Raw genomic sequence first — 14,202 nt, 5'->3', positions numbered from 1 at the left:
CCAGGGTGTGATGCTCACCGACTCCAAACGCTTGCAGTTTGTTATAAAATCATAACTTATGACAGACTGTTGATATGAGCGTCAGGATAAATCCCTCGCTGTGTCTTTGACATTCGCCAGAATAAAAAGCAGCGAGGCAGCTCTTCGCCTCGGAGCAGCTCCGCGTACTGGAAACGGTTGTTTGTCAGTTGGCTCGAATCAGACTCCATGTGCACTTGATGTCCTTGGTTTTGGCTCTGGCCTGGGATCCTCGTTGCATGTCTCAGACTCAGAAATGTCAACAACTTATCTTTCAGAATGAAATGTTCCCCGCGTCCTGCATGCCACACGAGCCAGACCTGCCAAAGGAAAACCACATTTTCTCCAAACTGTGTCCCAATCTGCTGCGCTCAACGTTTTCTGAAGCGAGACCGGTGGGTCCAGAGCAGGGATCCGAGGTCCGGGGGATCTGTTTACATTTCACGCTCAAACGCACACCCACGATTCCTCCGATACAGGAAGTGCCCTCAAATATACACAGGCTATAAAAAGTGTTCACACCCCCGCGGTGTCCATCGGGATTATTTCTGTACCACATTCAATCACAGCAGAACGCCTTCCTGAAAGCGTATGTAGCACCGGAGTAAACACGGTGCAGGAATTCCTCTCAGAGAGTGAGAGAGCTGCAGACGTGCACACATACAGTCCTGGAGAAAGAAAGTACACCCCGTTCATTTCTAAGGTTTACATATCAGAAATGCAGACGCATGAGTGAGGTCCACTTTTACTGCTTCCACTGGGATTCAAGTAACAGCCAGGCGCTGCTGATCAAATGCACTTGATTAACTGATCATCACTGAGTGTCAGCACCTCCATCAAAGCCGAGGTTTTGGCAGTTTTCTGGTCTGCAGCACGTCTCGGCCAGACTGTGCAACGCTCAAAGAAACTACAAACAACCAAAAATGCTCTACAGGCCTCAGTTAGCATGTTAAACTTTTTGAGAGCACAATTAGATAAAGACTGAGTAAGTGTGGCTTATTTGGAAGCCTCGTGGCCTCTTCTGTCTGTAAAGAACAAGTTTGGCTGCATCCGAACGAACCGCAAGACGTCTGGAACGATGTCTTGCGGACAGGAGAGAACAAAGTGGAGGTTTTTGCCCATCGTGGACAGCAGCACAGTTGGACAAACCAAAACGCAGCATGTCAGCACAAATACCTCAGACCAACTGTCAGCTCAGCAGCGGAGGGCTGATGATGCGGGCTCATTTTGCAGCCACAGGACGTGGGCAGCTTGCAGTTATCGAGTTGACCGTGAACTCCTCTGTAAACCAAAGTATTCTAGAGTCAAATGTGAAGTCGTCTGTCTGGCAGCTAAAGCTCAGACCAAACTGGGTCAACAACAGGACGATGATCCTGAGCGCAGAAGCAAATCTCCAACAGAAAGGCTGAAAATTAAAAGAATTAAGCTGCTGCAACGGTCGAGTCAAAGCCCAGACCTCAACCAGACAGAAATGCTGCGAGATGTGCACAAATGAATCCACACAAACCTCAATGAACTGTGAAGAAGTGTGGGTCGAAATATTACCACAACGACATGAACGACCCATAAAGTCACACAGAAAACCATTACTGCAGCTCCTTCACACACTGTTGTAACATTCATTCAGTTCAGTTCAATTTTATTCTCTTAGCACCAAATCAGTCGCCTCATGTGCTTCACCGTATGCCGTAAAAACACACTGGTCAGCAATTAATGACGTTCAGTTGTGATGTGTTTTTAAGGCGCTGTCACCTGGAGTCAGGTCTGAATGTGCAACAGCGCAGTCTGTTACCGGTCACATCCAGTCGAGCCGATCCCAACAACTTTGAGTTTATGTGCGATCCTCGACAGCATCATCCGATCACTCCTGTCCATCTGTCATGGTCAATGATCAGCGCACACAGAGACTGAGGGGGGCAGAAAAGCAGCTGAGGTCAGAGAGAATAAAGAGAGGGAAAGACAAACACGGCACCAGAACCAGAACCAGCTCCAGTTACAAACCACCAGAGACCAGCTCCACTGCCGGGAGCTCCGGGTCTGAACCCTGGCTGCTAATTATTCCCTGAGCTTGGTCGAAACTAAATTTATGGCACCGAGCTGGAGCTGCTCGTGGCATCATAAATTAAACTGGCAAACAGTGTTAGAATCAGAACCGACTGCCTCGTCCCCCGAGAAGAGAAGCAGACCAAAACACTGTCAACATGGATGTGTGAAAACTCCAGGTTTTATAATCTTTTAATGTTTAATAATGTAAACAGTCAAATATGAGACCCACAAGTGTGTCAACTGTAATTTAAACAGGATAATATAGTAAAATTAAATAGATGTAATACATTAAAACTGTAATGCAGTACAGTCGTTGATGGCTGTGTACTGACAGAAATAGATGGAGAAAAAATACACAAAGTGAGTTTAACGGTGTACAAGAGGCAAACAGAAAAACAAATCCCCACAACACCAGTCAAGCTAAAAGCATGACAGGTACTAACTGTGGCCCAAAACGACATATTTACTAATATTCAGGCAAAGCATTTGCCTGAGGCCAATTCTTAAGATTTAGGTACAGTTATAATTATGCAAAATACTTAACGTATAAGCTAAAGCACTGCACACCAGGGGACACAACAGAAAGGCATTTGTGACATTAGCAGGGACTTCAGATACCAGTATGCTATTAATTATTCCAGGATCACACTAGTCAGTATGCCAAAATTCCCAGGAAGTCCTGCAGTGACCTAAAGGCCCATTCTGGTAAACATGACAGCCACAAAGCTCGGCACAGCGGAAGTGGACATAGTGCACAAAGTGGTGTCTCAGCAATGTCCTCGGCACAGGTTAATCCCCTCCACTGTCCCATCAGTGGTGGTCCACACAGCCTGGACATCTGTTATGTTGAAGGAACTCGTTTTAAATTTCTGTACTTATAATAGCTTTAAACCTCCCAAAGTCACCGTCTGCTATGAAAAGAAGGAGAATAAATAACGTTTATGTCATGTTGTGAGAAGATATCAGCTGAAGTTGAGTTAGAAGAAGTCTGAAGATATTCCAGCACGCTGTGAAAACGCTGCCTCCTGGTGGGGAAAGCTCTGATAAAACACGGAGAGGATAATGACAGTAAAACAATTACCGGTACAGTCATGAAGGCTGGCTGATGACATGGTGACAAACATGTGGTCTCTTTTCTCTACCCGGAAACTCCTTCCGCTGGTTGCTGTGGTGGTGCAGGGCATGCTGGGATAGGTAACACCAACACAAGCTTTTGTGATGGTTTGCTTGCTTGTATAGTCTGTATAGTCTTGTCTGTGTGGTCTATTGCCACAGTGCAGTGGGTGATGGTGGATGGAGCAGACCGTGGAGTCACCAGACTTCTGAAGCTCTTCTTCCACATGACTCCACCAGCACACAGCCTCACTGGTGGTGGTTTTTGTTCATGTTAGTTTAAATAAATTTGATGTCATTGTTCTTCATCCCGTGTCTCACTCTTCTTTCATGTCTTCTAAACAAGTGTGAGATGCTGACAGATGACAGGTGAAAGTAGTGACTGTGGCTGCTGGAAGACAGAATAAAGGCTTTTTAAAGCAGGTTTATGAGAAGCAAGTGTTTCGTGTTTTGCATCGATACCTGAGTATGCAGTGGGACAGGATGGCAGCTCACAGTGCTGACGACTGAAAACGTGAAAGGTGGATGTACCAACAATGATGTCACAGATTTCAGTTTAGAAGGTTGGATTTTTTTTTACCTTTATAAAAACTGTGAAGCAAAGAATCATCCAGAGATGCTGCTGAGCGATAAAAATATCTGTTAATGAGAACAAAGAGACACAAAACAGAAAAGTGTCATAATCTGTACTGCTGAGAAACACAACACAGATCAAACCGATGAGTGGAGATTTTTATTTCTGCGCTTTCTGGCTCTTTTCAGTGATGTGAACTTTTTCATTACCCTCCTGTGTGTGTGTGCGCGTGTATGTGTGTGCGTGGGGGGGGGGGGGGGGGGTCCTTTCCGTGTTGCAGCTTCAGTGAGTCATTGGTGGAAAAGAGGGAGGAAGATTTGAGGAGAAATATCGCTGTTAAATGAGTTTGGGCAGCATGACATCACGCGGTAATTAAACCAGTTTTCTGGAATTCCGTTTCCAATTCCTGCGCTCAGGTTCGCTGGAGGAGTTCTTCGAGCACCTGCAGGTTGGTGTGTGAGTGAAATATTTTCACTGGACGGAGTTCAAACTCTGGAGAGAGAGAGGGAGAGAGAGGGAGGGAGGGCTGCGGCATTACGCCATTCTTCCCTCTGAGAGAAAAAAAGGGGGATTTAAAGAAGTTTCTTACAAGACTTCCAACAGTTCCGCGGAGTGTTTATGCGCCTCTCAGCCCGGGCTTTGCGTTCTGCTGTGCCGGGTACATCTCTCCAGCACTATGCTCCTCACACATGACGCGTGGGACAATAAAGCTGTGCGGGATTTGTTTCTTCTGCTTGTAGACGTCCGTTACAGTCTCTGCTTTCACCGCCTGGCACGTGTCTCTGGCGAGTTTCAGGCGGGGGCAGCAGCTTTTGTGCATTTCTCGTGAGGATGACCCACTCGGATTTACTGCTCTTTGCCACTTCAGCTTCCTTGTGATCTCACTGCACTTCGCTACGATGACAGCCTGGCGGGAGGCGAACGCGCTTTAGGATGAAAGCTGTGACGCGTCTGTCTCTGCTGCTCAGCTGCTGGACCCTGGTTCACCTGCATCCCGGCCCCACGGCGCGTGTCCGCGCAGGTCCGCCGGTAATCAGAGGAGAGGCGACCAGGGCGACCAGCTCAGGGCGCACGGATCCCGTGCGCTCCCGGCTCCTCGGCGGGGATGCGCACGATAAGGCGCACGCTCCCGTTGCCATTAACGCACATGCACGAGCGGGTGGAGGAGGTGGAGGTTCATCGGGGAGAAGTTTGGGAAAAGTTGCGGCCGCGCGCACCGCGTCCCCGCAGAGAGCCCATAGTGCGCCGGCTCCGGCGGCGCAGCGGGGGGCCGCGAGCCACAAACAGCCGCTCGTGACGCCGCACGACTACATGCTCGCGCTGTACTGGTCTCTCTCCAGCGGTGACGTCAACGGCAGCGCGCTGCACGAGGCCGGCCTGGCCAACACCATCACGAGCTTCGTGGATAAAGGGCAAGGTAACCGCATCACCCACGAGCCTCTCTGCGTGCTCCCACGTCACTTTTCAGTCCCATGAAAGAAACACAGTGACACGCTGTTAGTGCAGGGATGGTGGCAGACACACACCCAGCTGAGCTGTGATGGGTGGGTGGGGGTCCACGCTGTGGGGGCAGCAGGACAGCTACTTCATGATGCGTTTGTGCCCCTGGTACTCTGGGGGATTAAAAAAGCAGCTGGAGCAGGAGGTTAGAGGAGATCTGAGGAGCCAGAGGATGAGCAGAGTGGCTGTTAGCTGCTTTTAAAGTCTCACTTTAGAATCCACAACAAGTCCAGACCTCACATCCACAATTCATTAACAATTAAAAAATGGGGAGTATAAAAAGGATGTCACTGGAACTTCAGGTGCCACAGAATGAGACCTGCTTTAAGGGACTGGAGACCAGTGTGGGGGGCACCAGATGAGGGTGGTGCTGAGGGCACAGGCTGAGGATTGTGGCGTTAAAATCAGGAGGTCAGCAGTGAGTGGAGTATGATGAGAAGGAGCGTTCAACAAACTGGGCGTCAGATTCCCTTTCTGACAGCCAATTAGCTTAGCTTAAAGAAAAAGCTCCATCCAGAGCTAACAGAGGATGTGATTTAGCCGAGAAGTTCAAGTGGACGTAATTTTCTCCTTTTAGTTTTTCTCCTCTTCCAGCAGTACGCAGTCATGTGATGTTTTAAATACTGAGGTCAGTCATCCAAAAGCTAAGGCTACTCTGAACTCTCAGTTTTAGATATTTTTTTTTCTAGATTTGGATCTGTGTGATGTCAGTAAGATTAGATATCCTTATATGGTCCTCCCATCACAGAAGCCACACCCACCTGCTGTTTAATCTGTTTTTTGAGAGGCGTAGCCAATCAGAAGCACTATTCTATTTTTCTTTCAGTCTTCCTTTATGTATGTATGTTTATGTAAAAGCTGACACTGACTCATTAAACCACCTTGTGGTGCAAACTGGTATTACAAGAAAAAGACAGCTTGGCTTGAATTTGAAGGAAGTTGATCTCTAGCAGAAACAGAGATGATGCCTTCATTTAATTTTGGAAGGTTTTAAACTGCATTTGAACACAGAAATGTGAAAGTGTTTGATTTTCAGTTATAAACAGAGGCCTGCAGGTGTATCACAACTACTTTCATCAAACCAGATTACAGCTTTTAATCTTTACACATACACCTTTTTTAAAAAAAAGATCCCACTCTCTGGACTTCCAGGTTCATGGAGGGTGCACTTCTGGGATTTTTCTGACAGAACCGGCTGAGCCAATAGATATGTTTCATTTTCAGCTGTAAAATTGCAGTGTAAAAAACCCTAAAGGACACCAGTGTAGATTTAATTTAGGCCGCATACATCATCGATGCTGGATTTGTGAAAACTAAAATAAAACTTGGGCTTTTTTTTCTACAAACAGCTGGAAATAATTATTTAGCTCCTTTCACTCCTGTTTATTGAGGACTTTCTCACGGGCACCCTCCGCTGCACACTTGAATTTCAGCCAGTTTGAGATTGACAGGAAGTGGAATGGCTCTCTCAGATTGGCTTCAGTTTGGCTCGGGTCACCTCTGCAAGCGTACGGTGGGCGGGGCTTATGGGCTTTATTGTAACCAGCCAGGAGGGGGTTACAAGCTGTGATGGCAGCTATGTTTGTCTATATCTGGTACTTTGGTGGGAGAAAACCAAACAGTGGGGACCAAGGGAGTGAGTTTACATGTATGAAATTAGAAATGCATTCTAATAAGCATTTTTCTAATGACCAATAACTAATTAGTCTGGTAACAGCAGGTAGTGTAGCAGAGGAATAATTTGTGTTTGCTGTCAAACTTTCAGCAGTTTTAACGTCTGGAACATGTCTGTGCACATGTATGCACATATTTATGTATATTTATTCCTTTGCAGTTGTGAGTCTGTGTGTGTGTGCTGCCGTGTGTTTCTAACATCTGGTCGGCTCTCAGTGATATATACGGCCTCGTGAAGGTAAATAAACAGTGCTCACAGCCCTCCGTGTCATGTTGTCTTTACGATGTAAAACAGTTTTAGAAGCGTCTTTAAATGAGCGAAGTTTCATGTTCCTGCTGCTGCTGAAGGTTTACATTTCCACCACTTAATGTACTTTTAATGTGGCCTTTATTTGTTCAGCGACTCGCTGCTGACTTCGTCCACATGCTGAGACGAGGAACTGATCACCCCGACGCTCGTTATTTACCTTCTATCCTTTCATTCACTCTTACTCGCTTCCTTTTTTCTGCCTTTATTCCTCCGTTACTGCTGCCGCTCCTTCTTTCTTTCTTCCTGCCACATGCAAGGCTGAACCTACCTCCTGAGGGGCCCTAGAGCAAGGCGTTGCTCTGGGGCCTCCAATGATGCTGTGTGTGAAGCACAGCAGCTAAAACCCTGATTAGTCGACTAAAAGTTCGGTAGGAACACCTGGTTTCGACTCCACCATCGGGCCTTTCTGTGTGACGTTTGCATGTTGTCACTGTGTCTCTGTGAGTTCACTCTGGCTTCCTCCCACCACCCAAAGTGTAGTTAGTGGGGTTAGGTTAGTTGGTGCAAATAGTTAAATAGTCCATCTCTCTGTCTCAGCTCTGGTGACCCGCCTGGGATTAGGAGTGATTTGGTCATTTTCCCCCAGAGTGAGAAATCTTCTTCACCTGGGCCAGCATGTTCAAAAAGCTGAAGCCATGTGTGCAAGTGAGCGCCATTTTCCAGACAAAAGTAGGTTTTTTTGTAGTTATATTACTTTCATAATTTTAGGAGTGGTGATCAGCCTGAAATGTTGAGTTTTCAATTTATAGATCACAAAACATTTGAATTTTAGAGTCTTTCTTGACTAAATCTTGGTGTTTTGGAGCTTTGTTTGAGCAGGTGACCCACATACTTTAGGCTATTGCAGTAGTCGAATCCACCCGGGTTATTTGCTGCATCTCTTCCCCTGCGCTCTGTCCCTGCGTTCCTGTCCACTCTCCACTCACCTGCTTAGATAAAGGCTAAAAGCCCTTAATAACAGCACGTAATAAAACTGTCCATTAACTTTTAACTCCTGAGTAAAACTACTCCATGAACAGTAACCCATAACAACGCTGTACTTTACACGCTTTAATAAACTCATCCAGTCGGCCAACTCTGACCCTTTCCTGGACCAGTTTTGGCCCCTGGACCACGTGTTTGATGCCCTCGATATATCTGCTCATGTGACAAAAAGAAATGTAAATCTTATTTAATTTTGGTCAGTTATAATTTTACTGAGTTATAAATAAATGAGTTTGAAAAAGCTCCTTTCAGAAGCAAAGCAGAGATGTTTGGTTTCAGGAGGTTGGTTTGATCTTGTAAATTTTGGATAGTCTTGTTTTGGCACAGTGAGCCCTGTAATATAAATAAGTTTTCACTGGATGACAAAGGGCCAAAGCCAGACATCTCACCTGAGAGCTCTGCTGCTGCTCGCTGCCCTTCTGTCAGCTATTTTAAAGCCCCGCCCCCACTGGACATCCTGAAAGCTGTTAGTAGAGGGATGAAGTCAGAGTTAAGAAGCCAAACATTTAATCTTGTGTGTTCTGCATTTACATACACAATAATCTGTTCCAAGCCGCTCCTGAAAGACTGATTTTCTGAGCGTTCTGAAGTGATAAAGACCACACCTGAGAGCTCTGCATCCCTCCAACATTATTTATCCTCGCTGATTTACAAGTGCGTGAGAGTTTGTGAAACCAAATTCCTCTCAGCTTTAATCAGACTGTCCAAAGAGGAGTGTGTGTGTGTGTTTGCTGTCTGTCTGCTGTGAATAGCTGCAGGTCCACAATAACAGGCCTGTTTACAGAGCGTTGCGGTCTCCCGGCCTGGTTCTAATGTACTTTTCAATGCATGATAAAGTCCTGGACAGCAGGAGGGGGTGCTGTGAGAACATGTAAGCAGTTTGTGTGCATATGCACAGCTAACTTTGCGAGGACCGGAGTGATTTCTCTGACCTTTGAAGTGAGGACATGTGTGGAACATGAGGACAGTAGTTCAGAGGTCTGTTTGAAGGTTCAGAATTCGTTTCAGGGTTCAGGGTTGATCAGGGATAAATTAGGCTCAGATCATGGGAATATATTAGCCGACCTGGGTCCTCACAGAGAATTTAAAACACATGTATCTGCTGGGTTTCATTGGATAGGGAAGTTTACAGTTTCCCTCACTGACAACAACAGAAAACCATCTACACCATTCAGTTCATGCTTTCTGATGCTGTGCACACAGCATGAGTGTGTATACTTGTTTTACATATGTTATGGGGACTTAAAGCTTTTCACTTACCCGTGAGGACATTACTTTAATTTCAGGACAATTAATATAAAGTAAACCATAAAGTGTTACTCTAAGCACGAGTCTTTGGATGCTCATTCTTATTATTTATGTCGATTTCCTTCATAATGCCTGCAGTAGTTTATTGTAGATATGGCAACTGACTTCATTCACCAGTTTTTGCATCTGTGGTTTGAAGCTTCAACATTTACATTTTTGCTACCACCATGTTTTTATTGATTTATTTATTTAAAGCAACGAGTTACCATATTTGGACCAGAAGGTAGAGAGCTCAGTTGCCAGCTGTTGGTAGCCCTTTGTTAGCAAACTGCATCTATAGCACTAATTAACAGGTGTCTGTATTGCTACATTACATCCATACAGTCTGAGTAACATCATTAAATATGTAAAATCTATTGGTTAGGTTGTTTCAGAGAGCCTGTGAACAAAGATGGTGTATTTTGTAAGAAGCTACATATGCCTAGCTGTTTAGTGCTAAATGCTAATACAAACATTGTAAAACCAATCCTAAAATCTATTTGGAGCCTGATAAGGAGCACAAAATAGGGGTGATAATCTGGCAGCAGCATTTCGTACTGCAAAGAGATGCTTTGCCCAAGATAGTAAACGGGGATTAATCTAAACACGATGACACAAATGCAGGAATGTGTTTTTCCAGGTCAGCAGAGGAAACCATATGTTGCAATTTAGAAATGTGTCTGAAATGAAAGAAACAGGAATGAGAGCAAGTTGAAGCCCAGAATAAAATAAATATTACACCAAGATTTCAAACACTGGCCCGTTGAACAAAAAGAAGCAAGAGTCTGACTTGTGAGTGCGAATGGTTGTCAGTCTCTGTGTGTTAGCCCTGTGACAGACTGGCGACCTGTCCAGGGTGACAGCTGGGATAGGCTCCAGTGCCCCCGCGACCCTGAAAAGGATAAGTGGAAGCAAATGGAAACCAAAACCAATTGAATTGTAACAGGATATAAAAATATTTGTTGTTAAGTTGGACATTTTACCATTTGATGTTATTGATAAACCTTTGAATCAATGGATATTTGAGGAACTGTAGTTCACTTCACATTTTCGCTCTTGGCAGCTATTACGATGTTTTAGTCTGAGATGTCTTCAAAAATAAAAGAAATCCCAAAATAAAGTCAAGAATGCTGTTCTTTCCTTTTTTAAAGGGTAATAAAAATCTAAACAATAGTAATGTTTTTATAAAACAGACAAGATCCAGAAAAACTATTAGGTCCATTTTTACCTGGAGGGAAAATGTCAACAGTATAAAAGAATAACAGCAGAGCCAAAGCAGAAGAGCACACTTATTTTCTACATTATGGTCATTCTAAGAGAAAGGATGTTTATCCAGGTTAGGCTCCAGCTCGGCTAAATACATGCCAATCACAAATCCCTGTCCAGTGAGTCTTCAGCATCACTTGGTTTCACAGTCAGACCCACAGCTCAATACCAAGATTGTGATGATAAAAAGGGTCATGAATAAAAGTCTATAGTCTGTGATGGGGAGCAGCACTGAAGGAAAGTACAGTATTTCTTTATATTTCAAAATCTGAGATCAGACAATATCTGGATTATTAAAATGGGTTCAATGAAGATTTCAAGTAGGGAGATCTCGTAAAAGATTTAGTTAAAAAAGAAAGAAAGAGTCAGTTATGGAAGTGTATGGACCTGTCAGTGTATTTCATGACCTATATGCAGGAGTCCATCCTTTATGACCTGACAGGTGGCCATCAGCTGATGGCGCTCTGGGGCTCACATTACAGATTCATTCATTTACTCAACAGTCCTTACTTGCTGTGTTGTGTTAGAAAAGTTTGTTACACTATTTTTCTTTTTGCCTGTCGGTGAATATTTACCTGCGCTTTCGTTTCTAATCACAGATGAACGTGGGCCCCAGCTGCGACGGCAGAGGTATCTTTTCAACATCAGCTCTCTGGAACGGGATGGGCTCCTGGGGGCTGAGCTACACATCCTGAGGAAGCGCCTGCCTGACCCTCGCAGAGTCTTGATAGGCTACAGAGGAGGAGAAGGAGGAGGAGTCCCGTCACCGCTCCTAAGGCTGCACACCTGCGCTTCAGGCAAACAAAAGGCCGTTCTTGTCCAGATGAAGGCCGTAGAGGATCTGTTCAGCAGCACATGGGAAGTGTTTGACGTTTGGAAGGTGTTCAGGGGCTTCAAAACCCAGAAAGGCCAGCATTCCCAGGAGCTGTGCTTTGAACTGGAAGCGCTGGAGCACGGAGGCGGTCGCCCCATGGACCTTCGCGCTCTGGGATTCGCTCGACACGGCAGGACCAACAAGGAAAAAGCCTTCTTCTTAGCATTTGGGAAAAGCAAGAAGCGTGACCTTTTTTACAAAGAGATCAAAGCGCGGTCCGGCCACGACAACAAAACAGTCTACGAGTACCTGTTCACCCAGCGACGGATGAGACGGGCACCTGCTGCGAGGGGAGTCAAAAAACCCGTGCAGCAGTCCCTGCCACAGTCCATATCCCAGCACCAGACAGTGAAGGCCAGGCTGCGCTGCCACCGGAGACGGCTCCACGTCAACTTCAAGGAGATGGGCTGGGACGACTGGATCATCGCGCCGCTGGAGTACGACGCCTATCACTGCGACGGCGCCTGCGATTTTCCCATCCGCTCACACCTGGAGCCGACCAACCACGCTATCATACAAACCCTGATTAACTCCATGGACCCGGAGTCAACGCCGCCCACTTGCTGCGTCCCGACACGGCTCAGCCCGATCAGCATCCTCTACATCGACTCGGCCAATAACGTCGTCTACAAGCAATACGAGGACATGGTGGTGGAGTCGTGCGGGTGCAGGTAGCAGACACAGCAAAGACTTTTCAATATTATATTCAAAGCTAAAACTGGAGTTGGTATTTCAGGCTCACTGCTATGCAACGCACATTACTCCTCACACTCAAGTGGGCTTACAAGAATGCATACCAGAGACTATTTAAGACTAAACAGATGAAGATAAACTCACGGAGGTGATGCTCTGAAACGCCCACTCACTGTGTAATGTTGATGTTGGTAGTGATGAGCAATATGCATCCAATACAATCCAAATAATGGAAACACGACCCGATGAAGAAAGACTCGTTTGGACTGTTTCGTACGGACTTTTTCCTTCTTCTTAGATTTGTATCAAGTTGCTGATTGTTGTAAAGAGTTTAAAATGCTTTGGAAAAATGAAGTGTTATACTTAAAAATGCTCTTTTCCAGCACTTATCTGATGAAGTCATTTGTATGCCTTATCCAAGACCTTTTTGTAAAGCATGTCAAGAATTTCTGATGTATAAATACGAGCCAGGGATGAAGTGCTCATCTGACCTGCTCCAAATTTGGGAAAGCTGCATAAACTCGTGTTCAATAAAAAAATGTCTAATTGACTGAGCTCCAAACTCCTATCAGTGAAAACCTCTGCCCCCCACCCCCTCGAGGATCTGCAGACTAAACTATCGGAGGAATTTGTGAGATTTACAGCTGCCAAATTTACAATTTAACCCAGAAATGACTGTTTGATGTGGAACATGAGTGTTTTACTTGGCTGGCTTGATAAACTGTTGCAAAGGTCTAGTTAAAATTACCAGGAGTTAGGTTTTTTAACTTTGTGCCTATTAAAGGGGACCTGTTCTGCTCATTTCCAGCTCCATCTCTTTATTATAGACTCTGCAAGTAGATTTGCAGGCGCTGAATTCATCATCTGGGTGACTACATATAAAAGATGGTCGAAGCCTCTGTGATGTAACCCACTGGGCTGTGAACTCCACGTTTTGAAATCTCAGTGTCAGCATTTTTCCTCTGGAGCCGGAGCTGGCTGTGAATTATCAGCTGCATTAATAAATTGTACATATATCTGTAAGTTGGCACTAAGCCCCATAAAATAAGATAAGATCAGATAAAACTGGAGCACAGACATCTCAGACGATCTGGCTAACCACAGAGATAATTGCATCACTCCGACATGTACCTTACTCCAAAACTGACTAACAGCACAAACTGGTCCAAAGATCCAGTTCAGGGACTTCAGTTACCAAAATTATTTCTGTAGCACGCTGTAAACATCTTCGTTTCTGCTTTAAAGCAGCATCTTTTTAAACCCCAGAGGGGCTATCATAGGTGCTAACTGTCAAAACTCAGGAGACCAGTTTAAAAAAGACAGCTCTGTTTGCACAGGGTTAAGGTCAGCTGATGACCTTGGAGGGGGTTCATACTGGCGTTTGTGGGGACTGACTGGTTTTGGAGAAAGCCTCAAGAGTTTCATCGCCACTTGAGGAAGAACCAGTTTGACCAATTATTATTATGTAAGTCATAAAACAAACGACCAGCCTGAGCAGACTTACAACACAACAGTTACAAGTAACTAGATCCAGATAAGCTTAAGAAACTCTGTCAGCTCACTTGTAAATGCATCACTGCATTTATCCATCCCGGGTGCCTGCAGCTCACGAGGTAGAGAAGGTCATCTGATTGGAAGGTTGGTGAATAGATGCCTGCATGCCAAATATCCTAAACCAAGGATCCATCGGAGTGATGGGAAGCACCTAAGCATGGAAGAAACCGCTTGTAAGAATGGCTTACAAGGCGCGAGGTATGAAGAACCAGTCCATTTAGCATCCGTCCATCCACCCTCAGCTGCTGCTCTGAGCCTGGGCTGTGGATACTAGAGAGTTTGCAGAGATCCCCAGAGCTGCTCTGCTCC

The 14,202-nt window shown here is 45.3% G+C and overlaps 1 protein-coding gene across 1 annotated transcript; it reads left to right on the top strand.

The window, feature by feature from the left end:
* The first annotated feature begins 4,317 nt into the window (after positions 1 to 4,317).
* On the top strand, positions 4,318 to 13,304 carry gdf5 (growth differentiation factor 5). Its single transcript, XM_086294349.1, has 2 exons — positions 4,318 to 5,168; positions 11,372 to 13,304. The coding sequence occupies exons 1-2, from the start codon at positions 4,685 to 4,687 to the stop codon at positions 12,319 to 12,321; spliced, it is 1,434 nt and encodes a 477-aa protein (XP_086150475.1). The 5' UTR covers positions 4,318 to 4,684; the 3' UTR covers positions 12,322 to 13,304.
* The last annotated feature ends 898 nt before the right edge of the window (positions 13,305 to 14,202 follow it).

The sequence above is a fragment of the Aulonocara sp. 'chitande type north' Nkhata Bay genome, linkage group LG5 (genome assembly GCF_057382095.1).
Source record: "Aulonocara sp. 'chitande type north' Nkhata Bay isolate Kocher_YH1m ecotype deep benthic linkage group LG5, A_spYH_male_GT1.1, whole genome shotgun sequence".
In the NCBI taxonomy this organism is placed as follows: domain Eukaryota; kingdom Metazoa; phylum Chordata; class Actinopteri; order Cichliformes; family Cichlidae; genus Aulonocara; species Aulonocara sp. 'chitande type north' Nkhata Bay.
This window is presented reverse-complemented; position numbering and strand designations above follow the sequence as displayed.

What these genes read in the sequence shown, in the direction of transcription:
- gdf5 (XM_086294349.1), top strand. Translation starts at nt 4,685, where the DNA reads ATGAAAGCTGTGACGCGTCTGTCTCTGCTGCTCAGCTGCTGGACCCTG. An exon ending in CTTCGTGGATAAAGGGCAAG is followed by an intron (nt 5,169 to 11,371) that starts GTAACCGCATCA and finishes TTCTAATCACAG; the next exon opens with ATGAACGTGGGCCCCAGCTG.